Here is a 17,176-nt window from a genome sequence, read left to right on the forward strand (position 1 = left end):
TGGATGACTTTGGGGATTTCAGTGAAGGTTCAAGAGTAAAGAAGAAAGAGAAGAGAGTGAAATTTGGGGTTATCCGGATAGATAATTTTCTGATACCATGTAAACCCAAAATCAATTATATAAATAAAATGTTCTAATGACACCTTTTATTTTTTTTAACCAAGCTCTCTCATCAATGGAATTCTTCTTCCTCTTTTCAAGTTTTCAGTTAACAAATAACAAGTTACTCCAAATCAATAACAAAAGCAAATCAGTTTTACGCATCAAGTTGCCAAATAAATTGAAATTACAGATCAAATTTGACCTTGAAAGCATCAACGATAGTGGGTTCAAAGTTCTTTCTCCATTTTTAAATTTCAGCAGTAACTAAGAAATTAGAATCAATTTAGCACTTAAATCTTAATTGCAAAACACAAACAACAACCTCTAAATCTACTAAAAACCTCCAATTTTCGAGTTCGCACAGTGAATAGCGAAGACTCTAGGTCAAGTTATATGGGGATCTTCAAAGCAACCACAAATCTACCTTCAAGCTCACAAACATAGCAATATTTAATATTATCTTCAAAAAAAATAAAAGAAGTCCTAGTATTCCCAATTTATACTAAGATCTACATAATTACTAAGACTCTTAGGTGATTGGGTTAGTCACTTGCAATTGGTTCTCTTCACATGAGCTTCGATCCTCATCCTTGAATATCATTTGAATACAATTGTAGACTATATTAGGATTCTCCAAATATCATTTAAATTTTCCCACTTTATGAAATATATCCTAATAGCTTGAAGGTTCTTGCCTTGACTCCTAGTCAAGGGTCTTGAAGGTATAAGCATTGAGTGACCATAAATCCTTTTGTTATTCTATTAAAGTCTCACATGACATTATAAATAATTATTTTAGTTCATTATGAATTACTTTTTTAATTATTTAATATTTTATGATGATTACTAGATTGTGGAATATTTATATATGAAAAGCATTATATCTCGAATCATTATGATTAGATGGTTTGCTCGATGGTAAGTTTAAAATGTGGGGTGCGTCTCACTCCTTTAATTTTGGGGTGTGACATTTATATTATAATTAGGGGTGTTCATAAGAACCCGAAAAACTGAACCAACCCGAAAACTGAACTAAACCGATCAAAAAAACTTATATTTTTTAGGTTTGGTTTGGTTTTGATTTTGAATTTTAAAAACTGATCAAATTTGGTTTGGTTTTGGTTTTAATCAAAAAATAACCGAAAAAATCGGATGAAATCGACTATAAAAGTAGCTATTTAAATTTATTATTATAATATATATATATATATATATATATATATATATATATATATATATATATATATATATATATATATATATATATATATATATATATGTATATTTTATATAAAGTTTTTGAAATTTTATAGTACATATTAGTCATTTGTATTTTTAGTCTAGTTTTTTGCTATTATAATAATCTAATTCTTTGCCTTTACATTCTAGTTTGATTGGTAGTTTTCTTTTACTAAATACAAGAATTTATTTCATGTTAAAAATAATTAATTTTTAATTGAGTACTTAAATTCTTCATCACTATTTGATTCAATTATCATCAATATATCTTGAAAATAATAGATTTCTCAAAGAGCAATTGATTTAATAATGTTACGTTAAAAATGTAGTCGCCGAAATATGCGTTTGGTAGTGTATGTCTCATATTAAGAAACAAACCGATAAATAACCGAAAAAACCGAAAAACCGACAAAAACCGACATAAACCGAATCGATAAAAAACTGACTCAATTGGTTTGGTTTGGGTGCAATATTTGAAAAATTCACTTACTTGGTTTGGTTTCTTTTTATAGAAAAACCGACCCAAACCGAACCATGAACACCCCTAATTATAATATGTTCACCTTTTTTGTTTAAATATTGTTTTTATTTTTAAAATTTCTACTAATATGTTTAGTCTATTTTACTTTTGTTATTCATAGGGGTGGGCGTTCGGGCAATTTAGATTAGATATAAAAATTTCAGTTTGGATTTTCGAATTAAAGAAATGACAATCTAAATTCAATCCAAAAAAACTCGGATTGGATCGGATTTTTTAAATTTGAATTCTGATTAATCGATTTGGATATTTTGAATTTTCGATTGTGAGATTATACGTTGAGATGTTTCTTCTTTCTACGATAATGAACATCCAAATGAAGTGTTCATGTTAAATTGCCTAAAAAGTTTCTCATTTTCACCACAATCTTCCAAGTAAAGTATTCAAGTAATGAAATCATCATCAAGGAAATACAACAAAGACATTAGTAAGACCGATAAAAAGTAGGAATAGTAAATTCATGTCCGAATAGAAAGTATTCTGATATTAACTTAGTAATTAGTATTGAATGTATGAATTTATGTCTAATGGTTAGGATATTGGACTTATTACTATTGGCATAATATAAAATATTAAAATTTTGGATTTTCGGATATCCAAAAATCTGAAGTACTAAATTCACTATCCAATCCGAAATTCAAAAAATTTAAAATTTGATCCGAAATTCAATCCATAATCAGAAAATCCAAACTAAAAATCCAAACAATTCGAATTTCGGGTTTGCCCAAACTATGCTCACCCCTAATTATTCACCACATAATGCTTGTTTTCAGAAAGACATACCCACAAACTCCCCGGACAAAAATAAACCAATTTCTTAAACTCAAACCTGAATACTCATAATTACTTTTCTAAAACTATTTCTCCTCAATCCAAATAAAAACCAAACTCCTTTTTAAGTCATTCAAATGAATATAAAAGGTTATTATTAATCACTAGGAGGTTATATCGTTAGACTTCAAGAAAAGAGAATAAAAATATAGGAATCCAACAGTACAAACCACATTGTTTGGCAAAATAGAGTAGAAATGTTAAACAAATAAATAGGATTATTTTAAAAAGGAAAAGAATGTCAAAAATACACATAAAACTATCTTAATTTTACCTTCCATACCTTCCATTTGTCAGCCTAAAATATAATAAAAATTTATTTTAAATCATAACCAAAATAAGAGGAATAAATTTGAAACTTTTTAAAAAATATTTTAACACGCAAAATTCATCCAATTCTCACTGCAGCTCCATTAAAATTAAAGGAGAGTACAAAATGTTTTGTGCATTTTCTTTGAAAAAACATAAAGATAAAGAAGCTTTTTTCCCGTCAGAGGAAAAGGTTGAAAACCCCTGAGAGTGAGCTTTGAAAATCTTCGGAAGAACCAATGGCTTCTTCTTCTCTCATGGCTTCTCAAACCCTAATCCTCCGTAACCATAATCTTCTCTCTCCTAATCACAACATCTCTACCCTCTCTTTTCCTTCATCTTCCAATTTCTCCAAAGCCAAATTCGTTTCGCTTGCAGCTTCTTCTCTCCGTACTCCTAAACCCAAGAAATTCACAATTTCCGCTTCATCTTCAACTGTTCTCCAAACCCCATTACCCACAAAATCAAATCCAGCTGACCCTTTAATCACTGGCTCTACCCGTACAATTACAACCCTCATAGCAATCACCTTAACCGCCTCAAAATTGTTTTTGCACAAAGTTTTCAACTTGGGTTTTCATGGGCTCGGGAAATCGATTGTATGCTCTGCTGGGCCTATGTTCTTTGCGGCCCTTAAAGACCAGCCCACTGGGGCACTGAACACTCCGTTCACAGTGGTGGCGGCTGGGATGGCGAAATGGCTTGATATATACAGTGGGGTTTTGATGGTTAGGGTTTTGCTCAGCTGGTTTCCCAATATACCGTGGGACAGGCAGCCGTTATCTGCTATTAGGGACCTTTGCGATCCTTATTTGAATCTCTTCAGGAATATTATTCCCCCAATTTTTGATACTTTGGATGTTAGTCCGCTTTTGGCTTTTGCAGTGTTGGGTACGCTTGGATCCATTCTTAATAGCAGCAGGGGAGCGTACTGAGGTGATTTATTATAGCTCAAGATTACCCATTTTTTAAATTCGTATGGATGAAGGACTATTTTTCTGATAAAGTTTTGGTTGATCTTCTTTTTTGTGTGTCTTTAATTACGTGTATTTGATTTGAGAGTTCGATGGTTATATTTGTACGATCAAATGTTATTTATCTGAACATATATTTGAATGGCTTATGGCGTTGAAAATTTAGAGGTGCTCTCTGCCGTCCATTTTCTGCTGTAATGGCGATAATGAATTCTGTCTTATTACATTCTTAAACTCCTGTTTTAATTTATGTTGTGTAAATTTTTGGAAGACCAATATCTGTAGTGTCAGGATTTCTAGGTCTAGGATATAAGACAAGAAGGATTTAGCCCTCGCTGGATCTTAGCCAAGTCCTCATGATTATGTACAAAGCTTACCCTTGAGCTAGAAAGCATATGTGGATATGGATTTATATAAATTTTAGGTTAAAATAGATTAACGTAAATTCAATAATCATATGAATGATCGAGCCAATTTTGAAGCTTTTGACAGCAGCAAAGGTCTCCAGTAAATATGAATCTCACTACTGATCCTATGGGCAAAATCAACTGAACCCCTCTGTGTTTGTTGAATGAAAAAGGTACTTGAAAACTCTGCCATTCTGTAGATGAACTTTCAACTAACAATAAACTTCTACTTTACATAAAACCTATTCTAATTTGTTCGTGACAGTATTTCTTTTTAGCTTTCAACTGAGATTCCAAAGCAGGATATTGATTATCAATTTACAAAAGTGAGTGAAACTTAGAAGGTGTAAGAGAAATTCCGCCCTCTTTGCCTCATTTTATGAAATCACTTGGACTCTGATGTTGATCTACAGGCGTCTATAGTATTCACATGTTCATGGGCTTAAAAATCCTCCACATCACTAGCATATGGTAGCCTAGTTGTGAACACTCAGCAGTATCATATCCATTCATGCATCGTCGTCCTGCCACATGTTTAAAGCACTAAAGTGACTTGTTCTGCTGGTGCAATGTGCTGTCCAATTCCAAGAATGCCATTTTTTGTTTTATACCCTCTGTTCTATTCAGCAATCATGCAATATTATAGTTCATTCAGTTTCCCCTGAGAATGAGTTTCTTTAACAGCTCTTAATGATCCTCGTTAAGCTTGCTGTCATCACAAACTTTCACTATCCTATGTTCTCGACAGGTTGATGATCGTTTCTTGTTACCGTGCAACATTGGGGTATGTGGCAATGACACGTGGAAGGCCTAGCAAGGACAAACAAGGAATCAAGAAGTTGGCCCTTGCACCTTCATTTCTTCTTTCAGGAGAGCTTAGTGCATGCTGCATCTAGAGCGCCGAGTGATGCACTGCTGTCGTGTTTGATGCTTTCATTAAGCATGATGATATATATCCCACTTAAGATGTTACCCACTAGACTTGAATACTTCCCTTCTGGTAGACATAGGAATCCTCCAAATAATGTATCGACTGTTCATAATTTGGTTACTTCCAATTTTGTGTAAGCAAGCTCTTGTTTTGAGTATATTTTCTTAAGCTTCTTCCACGACCTTATCACATTGCATATTCCTTAAAGCCTGAAGTTTCCAACTGGTGAAATGACTAATTTGTGAGTCCTGAAACATCGGTCAAAGTTTCCCCATTGCTTGCAACATTTCTAAAGGATTTATTCATTTTTGGATTATTGGAAAATAACAACTTTTGTCCTATATTATTAGTGACTGGTACAGAGTACTATTGTTTTTCCACGGCTTCAAAGATCAACGGTACTTGAAACCTATACAACGAAGAGCAGTGAATAGGCTTGTGTATGCGATCCATTTGGTCGACAGTATTCTGCATATACTGCCGGAACATTAGAAGCGCAAAAACAGTAAATAGTTGTATAAAACTTTTGAAACATCAACTGTACGTAGGAGGTTTACCACGAGTATCAGCAAGCCACAGGGCAGATAAATTGAGCCTAGCCTGTGAGAGGTTAGCATAAAAGGAGGCGACCGCACAAATTTTCAAAATCAAAATTCAAGTCCCGTTGGAACAACAGTATTGGCCAAAATACACTAAACAACCATTTCCATCACTTCACAACTGTCTGAAGCCGAGTCCGAGTAAGAAAATTATACCAACATAAATCTGCAAAACAAGCCTAGAAGCTAAGGATGTGTGCTGATCATCAAACAAAATCCTAAGCTACCAACATTTGTTTTTTTAGCAACAGAAAATACCAACTTCACTATATACAGTACATTCCTAAGTGTTGTATGTCATGCGACTAGCCTTTCCCAAAGAAAGAAAACAGAGTAGGCTGTTTGTCACCAGCCCCTTTAGCTTTTTTTTGTGATGGGCTTACGTGCTTGTTAGCCCCCTTAGCAAGAGGCCTTGCATTACCTGAGAGCTCCTCATAGTCTCTCTTGGTTCCAGAATCCCCACGTCCCTCCTGGGGCAGAACAGAAACATTTGGTTTAATATCCTCAGACTCCTCTTTCAAGCTTTTCGCCTTATCACTGGCAACACTACCTACTTTTCCAGGTGGATTTCCGGTTTGACCAGTCAATGACTGTTTACCACCTGACTCATCAAAGTCTTGCTCAACTTTTATGTCTGTGGTCGCAGCAGAAGCAAAAACCTCCGGTTTGTCTGGGGAACGCTGATAGCCTACATGGTCTGATTCAGGTTCCTGCTTCAAGCTCTCTGTCTGATCAGTATTCAAGGACTCTTCCTTTGCTTTGATACGAGGCTTCTGCTCCTTTAGGTCTTTTTCTCCTTTCTTTGAGAAAAATTGTGATATTGATCTAGTCTCAGTAGCCTTGAGTTGCAACTGCAGGTTTAAGTGTAAACAATAGGCAGTTATTAATTAATCATCACCTACGTATCCCCTACAGTTCATGAACCATATAAAAGGAAAGAGCGTGGAATGACTCAGATATTATTCAGACTTAGCATCTAATAGGGTATAAAGGGGGTGAGCGGGAATAATTAGTGTCTCAAGGACAGAGTACGGACATGGATGTAAAGTGATCAACCATCTGGAAAAGAAGCATGCTCCTATCATATGACCAACTATCATCTGTGCTTTACACAAATGAACTAGATATGGAAAGTCAGATGCTCGTTATAGATTCTATGACTTATCATCTTTGCTTTAGAACAGTTAACTGCCATCAATGTCCATTAGAAGTGGTCTCTTGTAAGAATATTATCACCAAAAAAATACACTGAATATATATATATATATATATATATATATATAGAGAGAGAGAGAGAGAGAGAGAGGGGGGGGTGGGGGGATGCATCATGTAGTACATAACCCATCTGGAACTACAATCAGACACAAATTTGCCAATGATGCTGTGAAACCATATGATTGAGAAGGAGAAGAAAAGCTTAAAAAGAAAAAGAAAGTTATTTGAGACTTAGCGGCTGGTTATTATACAAAGGAAACTTAAGCACAGATGGGTTTGAAGATGCTGGTGAGTTGACAATTTGAAATACACATCTGTGATGAGCATCGTAGATTTATTCAAGCTCAAGCACTATGTTCCCTTTTTTTGTTTTATATAACTGAGAAATCTGTTATCTCCCATCTTCAAAACTTGGTGAACAATAGGTAACCGCTTTTAATCTTTATCACTTAACGACTAAACTTGGTTCACCAGATAGGATTCGGACTCGTGGCATACGCCTACCATAAATCCCAAGTTGTACTACCCTTGATATTTTACCAAAGGCCTAGGGGGCATGCAGGCACTATGTTCTCTTGCATACATATAGGGTTTGATAAGTTAGGTTTATCATAAGCGCTTAGCTGATCTAGGTTGGCTCATAACATGAAATGTATGGAAAACAACAAAGCAATCAATACCTCTTTGATGCACTCCGGTCCATCAAAAGAAGTCTTACCCATTGCAGGTGTCACAGAGTACCAAGCCTGCAATGAAGACAGAGTTTTAGAAGATGTCGAGTTCACAACACTTTTTTTTTTTTGATAAGTCGAGTTCACAACACTCTTTTCTTCCTAAAGATTGATTGTTTAGAAATATCACCAAATCTGACTCTTCATATGGTTTCAATAGCATGTCAATGTTGGATGACGAAGAACCACTTAACCACATATCAGCCGCATCCTTGTTTCCGAGAATGACAGGCATCCTGTCTAAAATACAAAATTTTAAGTGTTATTCAAAGCAGAAATATAACAAATAGAATCTGGCTTCAAATCAAACTGCTAGGTCTCAAAAGCCAAAGACAATCATATAGATAAGACAAATGGGAAGAGACTCCTTGGCATGCAATAAAATTCAGTATCTTCACAATTTGGAAAAGGAAGTTGCAACATGTCATCTTCAAAAAAAATTGAATATTTCTTTCCACTTAAATTATTCTCCAATCTCTCACCCGAAAATATGATGCTAGCCAGCTAGAAAGGGCACATAATCGGTTTGAGAAAACTTATTTTTCCACATATCCCTGATATGACTTTGAGATAAAGATTTCTTTTTCCTTTGTGAAACAAGAGAAATGAAGAGATAGAACTTGTCTTGAATCAGTGATTAATAATCGAGACAGACTCCTTATATAGGAATCTTCTGCTAGTTATGGCGTATCCCCCATAAATATACATGTTTGTATTGTCTATTCACATGCTACCCCTACCAACGTGTAAAATCCTTCTGTTAACAAGTGAGAGTCAACATGTCCATTTAGTTCCTTAAACTCCCATCAACCCAGTGCTTTTAGGTGTCTAGCATCCTAACTAAGTCAATGATGCCTCACCAGACATTTCAGAGGGCAAAGCACTTGTTATAAATCTGTATTGCTGTAATAAACAATTAAATCATTAAACTTTCTGAAATATATAAACAAAACAGAAAGTTAGTAACACTTGTTTAAAGAAATAAATTCTGGAAAAACAGTGTAGGAATAAATCGAGTCCACTGAATACACAGTGTGTACTTAAGGAAATTACTCCCCTCAAGTACCCGAGGTGCTGGAATATATCCTCCCAGGATAGAACGATTTAACTCACCGGAGTGTTGGTACCAAAACGCCGGTGAACAGCGAGCCACTCGAAGGCTGTAAAACTCACTGGAATTTGCAGAAGAAGAAGAAGAAGATCAGAAAATTTCGTAAGGAAAGATTCTGGGATTCAAAGTATATTTATAGAGTTGCTGGCATTGTTTCTGAAAAGGTTTGCAACCTTTCAGAAACAGCCATGGCTGCTGGAACAGGATGTTTGAAATATTGCGGAAAAATTTAAAATAATCCGGGAAAGAAAACGGGCCTGACCGGACCGGGTCGCGGGTCATGGGTTATTCCGGATTGAATTTTTCGTTAATTATTTAATTAATTAATTAAATAATTGAAAGGAATTTTGTCCAAAAAGATTAATCAATCAATCGAAGCCGAGACGACGACGGCGCGAGGCTTGCCTTCTTCTTAACTCTTTAAGAGCTAGAAGAAGAGCAATTATATATATACCCATCAAAAGCCTTTTCTTCCTCCAATATGGGACAATGTACCTTTGCCAAGGAGGGAAACTCAAATATTTCATTTTTCCTCCATTTCTCATTCACCCTCTTTAAGCTACACAAGCTTAAAATCCCAACAGCACTAACTACTATATAGCAACGTTCCTGATCGAACATCCGTAACAATCTAAAAAACTTTTTCAAGGCAGGCTCCTTTAATTAAATTTCATTCCTTTCTCACATCCACAACCGCAGCTCCAACCATGGAACTAGGGAAAATAAAAACAGAAATTACGGTCATATAAGTTGTAGCTCACCGTCTCCATTCCTTTGTATGCAGCAATACAGTTCCCTGAATATATCACAATATGTTTTATACAATAGTACAATTAACAATTTCCCAAATTTTAATTCATTAAACAAATCAAATATATCCCACCATGTTATGGTTCGCTCGATCATATTAAATTTGTAAGCAAACCGGAACAATTTCAATATTCTTTTTATCAACTAGTTTGTATGCATGTTAATTTTTTTAGTGCATGTGGTATTAAAATAAAATGATGAAAAAAACTAGAGTTTCTATACAAAATCCTTTAAATACAGAATAGCATTTAGTGCAGAATAATCTAGTGCTAAAAATCATTAACATATAACTTTTTGAGAAATTTTTACACCATCGATGTTGTGGTGATCACCACACAATCTCATTACATATTATCTGAAAATTGATAATGCTTCAATATATTTCCTCACATGATAATTGTATAAACATGATATTAAAGACTATGAAAGAGAACAATTATTCTAGTGTAACTTTTTGTTGTTTTCCGCTTTCAGTAAAGCCTCCTTATGTTCGTCAACTATATGTATGCCATTATATTTAGTACAGATATCTCACTTTTCTCTTTTCTTCTTCTTAGGATAGTAAGAAACGAATAGCCTGATATATCCATTAGAGCGCTTTTTTTCTCTGACGGCTTTTCAGTTTGAAACCAGCGAGTTACCTAAAACCTACCTTGAAATAAAACATTGTTCTTTATGGTGAAACTAAGAAATTTTCTACGAAGAAAGTAGAGGATTTTTGAAAAGTTAAATAACTTTCTTCTTTTGATAATGAAAAGTTAAATAGCTTTCTATGACTTTTGTTTGTCATCAATAGGATTATGGTATTTTTATTTGAATATTGCATTCTACAATACAGAGGTCAAGAATTAGAGTAAAATGTACATCAAGAATAAAGGAAAATTTACCAACAGTCAATAAAAGAAAACTAACCATGGAGCCATTCTAAAGATGAAGACACCGAAGTTGTCAATATAGTGAATGTATAAAGAACCTCTCCTGTGTTACGAGAAGGAACAAATCTCAGCAGTATTCAAGTTATCCAATGGATGTAATTTGCTAACTAGAATAAGTATAAAAGAACGCATCAAGTTGTAGCATTATCCATTATCTCACAAGTGCAGTATTTCAGATCCATAAGGTAAGTACAGAATTAATATAAAGAGAGAAATATCTGCATATTGTTATCTGGCTCATATATAAAATAAAATTGAAAGGCCTACAGCTAGTCATTAGCAAGATATTCAAAGTTGTAATTCCGAATTCAATTTTGGATGCTATAAAAAATTTAAATATAAATAGACAGATTCATGAATTAGGATGATGTTAGTGATTGCGACTAGTAACTCACACTATGAGTCACCCTAAAAAAGATGGTAATTCACCTTCAGGATTCTTCCAAGAGTCAAATAGGGCAGCAAACACCAGGGGCCGAGCATCCTTAAAATGTATGTAATAAGGTTGCTTTTTTGATCCATCCTTTTTCCACTCATAAAATCTGAAGAAAATAGCATCACTGAGAACCATTGACATTGCAATTGAGATAAATTCTGCTATTCTGACAACAGAAGAGAAATTTACATGAAAGAAGCTTTGGGTTCACCACTCCATTTCAAAGACAAAAAAAAATCCATTTGAAAAAACAAAAATTTCCATTTCAAAAAAAAATCCATTAAAAAAAGAAAGCTTTGGGTTTCTCCACAATGTCCTCTAATTTTTAGTATTTCTTCTACTTTTCTTTTTTGGAAGCAAAATTAGGCAAGTCCCACTCACTGAAAGTAATTGACGACTTGTCTGTTATAAAGAAAAATATCAGTTTGAGATAGAGGATGTCAGCTATGGGAAAAGAAGCAGACAAAAGTAGATAGCATACAGAATGGATACTCTCATGGACTTATTATAGTTGAAGAAAGAACCTACCCCTCAACTGCCACCAGGCACCTATTCTTTGGGACAAGGCGGCGAAATGAAGCCTTCTCCTTTATTGATTCAGACCGAGCATTAAACTGCAAACAACCACGGTCATATACTGTTTGCGCGGGCCAAGACAGCAAGATATTCAATCCATATAAGTAAGCCATTCTCTGATCAAATCTAATGTGAGAATATGTCATTGTATAATAAATGGCCAGTGTCTAGCTCTCCTATCTCTTCACCAAAAAATAATTATACTATAATATGTAATAAAATCAAAAAAACTATTTAATAAAATCAAACAAACTACACTATCACCGAACCCACCACGCCCTAGTGTTCGTAGTGTTCCCAACTCCCTTTTTTGTAATGACTCAGTTATGAGTTTTCGCCTAGTTTACATAGTTTGTTAGCCGCCATAGCACGACACTTGTGCCCGCTACTCCTTGTACGCGCCCGCTACTCCTTGTACGCAGCTTTTATTACCTTAATATGAGTACTGTTTCTTTCCGACCAAAAAGAACAAACTACACCAGATAATCTCTACTCTTTTTCTATCCCCCCCCCCCCCAAGGTATTGGAAGCACATAAGACATTGAAGGAATATTTAAACCGTCACTCATGCAGCAGTTCAACAAAGCAACATTGGCTGATTCCAAATATAAAACAAAAGTTCTGCAAATGTGCCCCCAAAATCTATTATAAATTAGGAAAAAATATGGTGTTTGTCATCAAAATTTTATATCATTCCATGCTTGCTTAATTGTTGCACAGACATCCATTTATGGCAAAAATACAAGTTTAAACAAACAATAACTAAGGGGGAAAAATAACCTAAGTATCAACAAACATAAATCTCTTCAGAGCCGGGTGACTGGAGTCCTAGGAGAGCAAATAAGCAGGCAAACAATTGGCAGAAACTGCTAAGGCAAGCTGCTGGAGAAATTTAGACATCACCAAGGAAAACTTCGTTCTCTGACTCCTTGTTGGCAAAGCAATCTGCTCTTTTCTTTTCTTTTCTTAAAGGGGTCCAGAATGGCTTGAAAGTTAAAGGAAAAGGAAGTCTATGCGGTTGAGATAATGGGAGAGGGTTTTCTTGAAATGAGGCAAAATGAGAGCCCAGTCCAATAAATGGTGCTGTCAAAATTTCTTTTATGTGAAAACGCAAAATGGTGCTGTCTACAACGCATTTTTGGTTTCCAAAAAAATATGAAAAGATATTGAAGGCGACTCGCGCCTTCACGTTGATTTGACACCATCTACAACTTTTTTGAAGGTGTGCGGCTAGTATAGCACCTTCAAGTATTTTATGGCAAAACGCTGCACTTTAATGGTGCCTTCCCCATTCCTGCGCTCCCCCCCCCCCAAAATACCCCAAAAAGAAGAAATTATTTACTCCATTTTGAGAAGTTCCCCCTTACATGTTTCCCCCCATTTCCACCATTGTAGCCTGTTTTTCTTCTTACATTTCTCAAAAAAGCCACTCTACCATTAAAAAAAAAAATAATGCACAACATACTTTGAATGACGAGGAACATTTATAATCCGCGAATTTTGTGCTTTTATCAACATTTCAAGTGAAACAACGGAATTCTTTAACAAGTGTGCTTGATTTTCCTTTTTTAAACCAAAGTATGGTTCACCAAATGTCGGTTCTTTGATCCTTGTAAATGTGGACTATTTTAATGTTTGGTATTTTAAATAAATGACTGTTTGCCTTGGATTCAACTAGTTTTTAAGATTCGCTCAAACTAATACTAGTAAGTTAAAATTAATTATGGGGTATAGGTGAAAACAATATACTCTAAAATGGCGATTAACTCATTTGTCTAATTGTTTAATAACTTCATCCAATATATTTTTAACTAGTATAGAGTCTTTAATAGAATTTCAAAGAATTGTTCACATGAATGGAAGAATATTAAAAAAATAAAATCAAGCACACTTGTTGAAGAATTCCATTTTTTCCACTTGAAATGTTGATAAAACTATAAAATTAGCAGATATAAATGTTTCTCGTCCTTCAATGTATGTTGTGCATGAATTTATTTATTTATTCAAAATATAGAACTGATTAAGGGGCAATTAGGTGCAGATACCATATCGTATCAGACATCACATTGTCATGTTGTTATATTCAGCTAGGAATTGACTAATTTGCGGTGTAAGAAGTATATTCTAACGATCCTACACCAAAGTGGTGTAGGGTCTGAATCTCACGTGTTTACCTCTCCTACCTTCTCCATTCATTGTTCATGAGGTTGTCCACCAACAACAACAACAACCCAGTAGAATCCCACTAGTGGGGTCTGGGGAGGGTAGTTTTTTTTTTTTTGAAATCTAAATTAACAATAACAAGTTTGTTTTTCTAAACGTGTCAAATGTAGGTATAAGGTCTGCGTACACACTACCCTCCCCAGACCCCACACGTGGGATTATACTAGGTGGTTGTTGTTGTTGTCAAATGTAGGTAAATGCAGTGAAAATGAAATAAATTTGTATATGGGGCGGGGCTGGTGAAGCAGCTTTAATCTCCAAAGTAATTGAAGGTACTTGGACTAATAAGTGCTCAGAGTTCAGTAAAATGTATGTGGTTAGTTTCATAAACTTATACTTTATTTACTTTATAAAATATAGACCTTATTTTTAGCATGTGTTTCAGATATTTTAAAAAATCATGGGCGTATAAAATTTAAGTTTTAGCATTTTTCAAGTAACTAATACTTTATGTTATACTTAATGAATATTTTTTAAGTGCCAATGCAATAACTTAAATATTTAATACCACATCATATAATGTGACAATGCATTCTACAAAGACAATAATGAAAACAAAAGTTAATACACTCATTCAATCTGTAATCAGTTCATCTATCACAAGCACTTTCCGTTTCTTGAGGACTGAGCTATACTATAAACTCTGAGTCTATATAGTCCAATGCTCCAACAAGGTACTCTTCAAACCAAATACAAAATTACTGCGTAGTTAAGCATAATTAGTGGCAAATTAGGAAAGCAGTGTTGAAATTACCATCTTGTAATGGTCAGGCTTTTCGGTTTTCTTAGTGAAGCTAGGAACGAGACCCCATTTCATGCAATGAAGAACAACACCTTCGTCGTTGGACTCGTCTTCTCTCCTTACTACTGGTACATTGAACCCCGGCGACACATTATACGACGGCCGATACCTAAACAAAAGGTTTACACAATTTCATTTTCAAAATTTTTTAGTTAAGAAACATCAACTTTCCACCAACATCTTTCTAAAAACCCTATAGCTACAGACACTAAACTGTTTAATTTGAAAATAATTAGTAGCTGAAGAAGAAAGCGATTACCGGTTCAAGTCAACGTGACGAACGCGGCGGCCGTCGAGTTGACAAGCCCGGGGAAAATCATCGGCCCTGAGAGTACACCGAGCTCTTCCGCACATTAGTTCCTGCACTTCTATCAGTTAATCGGCGATTTTCGGTGTGTTTTTTTGCTGTTTCTCGCTTTTCGTTTCTCTTCGATTCTGGAAGGTGTCAACTAGAAGAAAGTAAAGGCGGGAAGGAAATAGGGGAACCGCCGGGTGTTTTGGTAATATGTTGTTTTGGAATGTGCAACTGGCTAATGACCGTTTGATTAGAGTAGCACCGGTCTAGTGATTTGAGATTCTTTTTTTGTTTGTTTATTCCCAAATCCTTTCGTTTTGCAAGGAGAATTGGGGCAAATGAAAAACACTCTTGGAAAGAAGTTTTAAAAGAAATTATAAATTTTAATATATTTCTAATAAACAAAAATTAATGTTAAGTTGACACTAACATCATGTTTGGCCAAGTTTCTCCAAAGTCAAAAGTACTTTTTGTCAAAAAAATACTTATTTAGCAATTTGAGTTGTTTGGCCAAAACATAAAAGTGTTTTTGAGCAGCAGCAGAAGCATGAGCAGAAAATTAGATTTTTAAATAAAATAATACTTACCATAGATTTATATTTTCTAAATTATCCCTCATTCATCTAACCCTGACTTTTTTATCCTACTATTCCATTCTTCTCTTCTTTATTTTTAACGTATGTATAGAAATAGTCAATTTAAACTCAAACTTACCAACCTCTAGCCCAAAATTAGACACTTACCAAAAGTAGCCGAAAATTAGAGATACACGCGAGGAAGGATTCTTCCATTCGAGAATCACTCTAAAGATCTTCCTTCCTTCCCTGTTTTCAAGCGTATCAATTTTACAGAGACCTACATTCTGTAAATCACGGCATTCTCTCCCAAAAAATTCTCAAAAGGAGCTCCAGATTTCATTCAAAAATCGATAAATTTCACTGTAGAAGCAATAATTTTCTTTCGTGATTTCTCTGTAGATACAGCTTTGATGAAAGAACTACGAACTACAATCAAAATCAATCAAGGAATTAGTGAGTTTTGACCTAATCTCATCTACTTCAATGGCAAATTTATCAATTTTTATTCAGTATAGTGGCCGATGGAATGTTGACAATAGTTTTGTAGATTACAATGCCGATGTTGTAATAGTTACTCCAAATATAAGTTTTGAAGATTTTGTAGACGTGATTTCGAAACAACTTATGATAGATACTTCATTAGATGTTATTGAAATCAAATACACTGTCTAAAACGGTTCTTCACCAATAGTGATACACAATAATATGGGTGTATTTGTATATTGAGTTGAAAAAAAGCTCGAAATTTACAATGTATTCCCTTTGTATAACATCGAGAGAAAAGGATATGGATATGATCTGCTACAATTCAAATTTTGTTATGATTTCCTCAGAGTGTGCACAAAGCTCAGTTATACAGGAGAGATACAATGGCGATACAATTAATATGATTGAGTTTGGGGATGGAGAAGACTGGCAGGATACAAAATATGATAAAAATACAATAATAACTGTCCCTCAACACATAGATGTAGAAGAAGGTCAAATTTATAAAGACAAGGCTACAATAGTCAAAGTCATGAAGCACTTGGCAGTAAATGAAAAATTCCAGTTTAAGGTGCATAGATCAAGTGAAAGCAGGTATCCGAATATTTAATGTATAATTATGTATCTCAATGTATATCGTAGTTGATGTTAGAAGCATAATTATGCAGAAAATAAGTTGTTGCTTGTAAGTCTGTGGTTGTACACTTTTAAGTTATGGTTGTCACCGTGTAGTACTGTATAGTCATTATATTTTTTCATCTAGTATTGTTGATAGCAGTGTGTATCACTATATATCATTATATTTCATGTCGTTTTATTTATTGATGGAAAAGTTCATATCCTTGTTGTAGGTACTGCCGAGTGTGCATCAACAACAACTGCAATTGGTGTTTTAAGTTTTCGAGCCTAAAAAAAGCAAAACTTTTCAAGGTCAAAAATTTTAGCCAATTGCACTCATGCCCGATGAAAGACAGATCTTACGCACAAAGTCAAGCTACTGCAAAACTCATCGGTAGTCTTATGATAGATAAGTATAAAGACCCAAAAA

The 17,176-nt window shown here is 34.5% G+C and overlaps 1 protein-coding gene and 1 long non-coding RNA gene across 3 annotated transcripts; one reads left to right on the forward strand and one right to left on the reverse strand.

The window, feature by feature from the left end:
* The first annotated feature begins 3,072 nt into the window (after positions 1–3,072).
* LOC104112161 (uncharacterized) lies at positions 3,073–5,490 on the forward strand. Its single transcript, XR_011412508.1, has 2 exons — positions 3,073–3,955; positions 5,149–5,490. It is a non-coding gene; the product is annotated as an uncharacterized lncRNA (long non-coding RNA).
* Positions 5,491–5,969: 479 nt separating this feature from the next.
* On the reverse strand, positions 5,970–15,321 carry LOC104112159 (uncharacterized). Of its 2 annotated transcripts, none has more exons than XM_009622004.4 (8): positions 15,029–15,321; positions 14,722–14,878; positions 11,697–11,782; positions 11,162–11,334; positions 10,710–10,775; positions 8,007–8,116; positions 7,826–7,891; positions 5,970–6,781 (listed from the first exon to the last, which is right to left on the reverse strand). In XM_009622004.4, exons 1-8 carry the CDS (start codon positions 15,121–15,123, stop codon positions 6,236–6,238), a joined length of 1,299 nt encoding a protein of 432 aa, XP_009620299.1. In that variant the 5' UTR covers positions 15,124–15,321; the 3' UTR covers positions 5,970–6,235. The 2 variants fall into 2 exon arrangements, with proteins under 2 accessions (XP_009620299.1, XP_009620300.1); XM_009622005.4 differs by having other exon boundaries at positions 11,162–11,274; positions 15,029–15,317.
* Between the last annotated feature and the right edge of the window lie 1,855 nt (positions 15,322–17,176).

This window comes from Nicotiana tomentosiformis, chromosome 1, assembly GCF_000390325.3.
Source record: "Nicotiana tomentosiformis chromosome 1, ASM39032v3, whole genome shotgun sequence".
Lineage (NCBI taxonomy): Eukaryota > Viridiplantae > Streptophyta > Magnoliopsida > Solanales > Solanaceae > Nicotiana > Nicotiana tomentosiformis.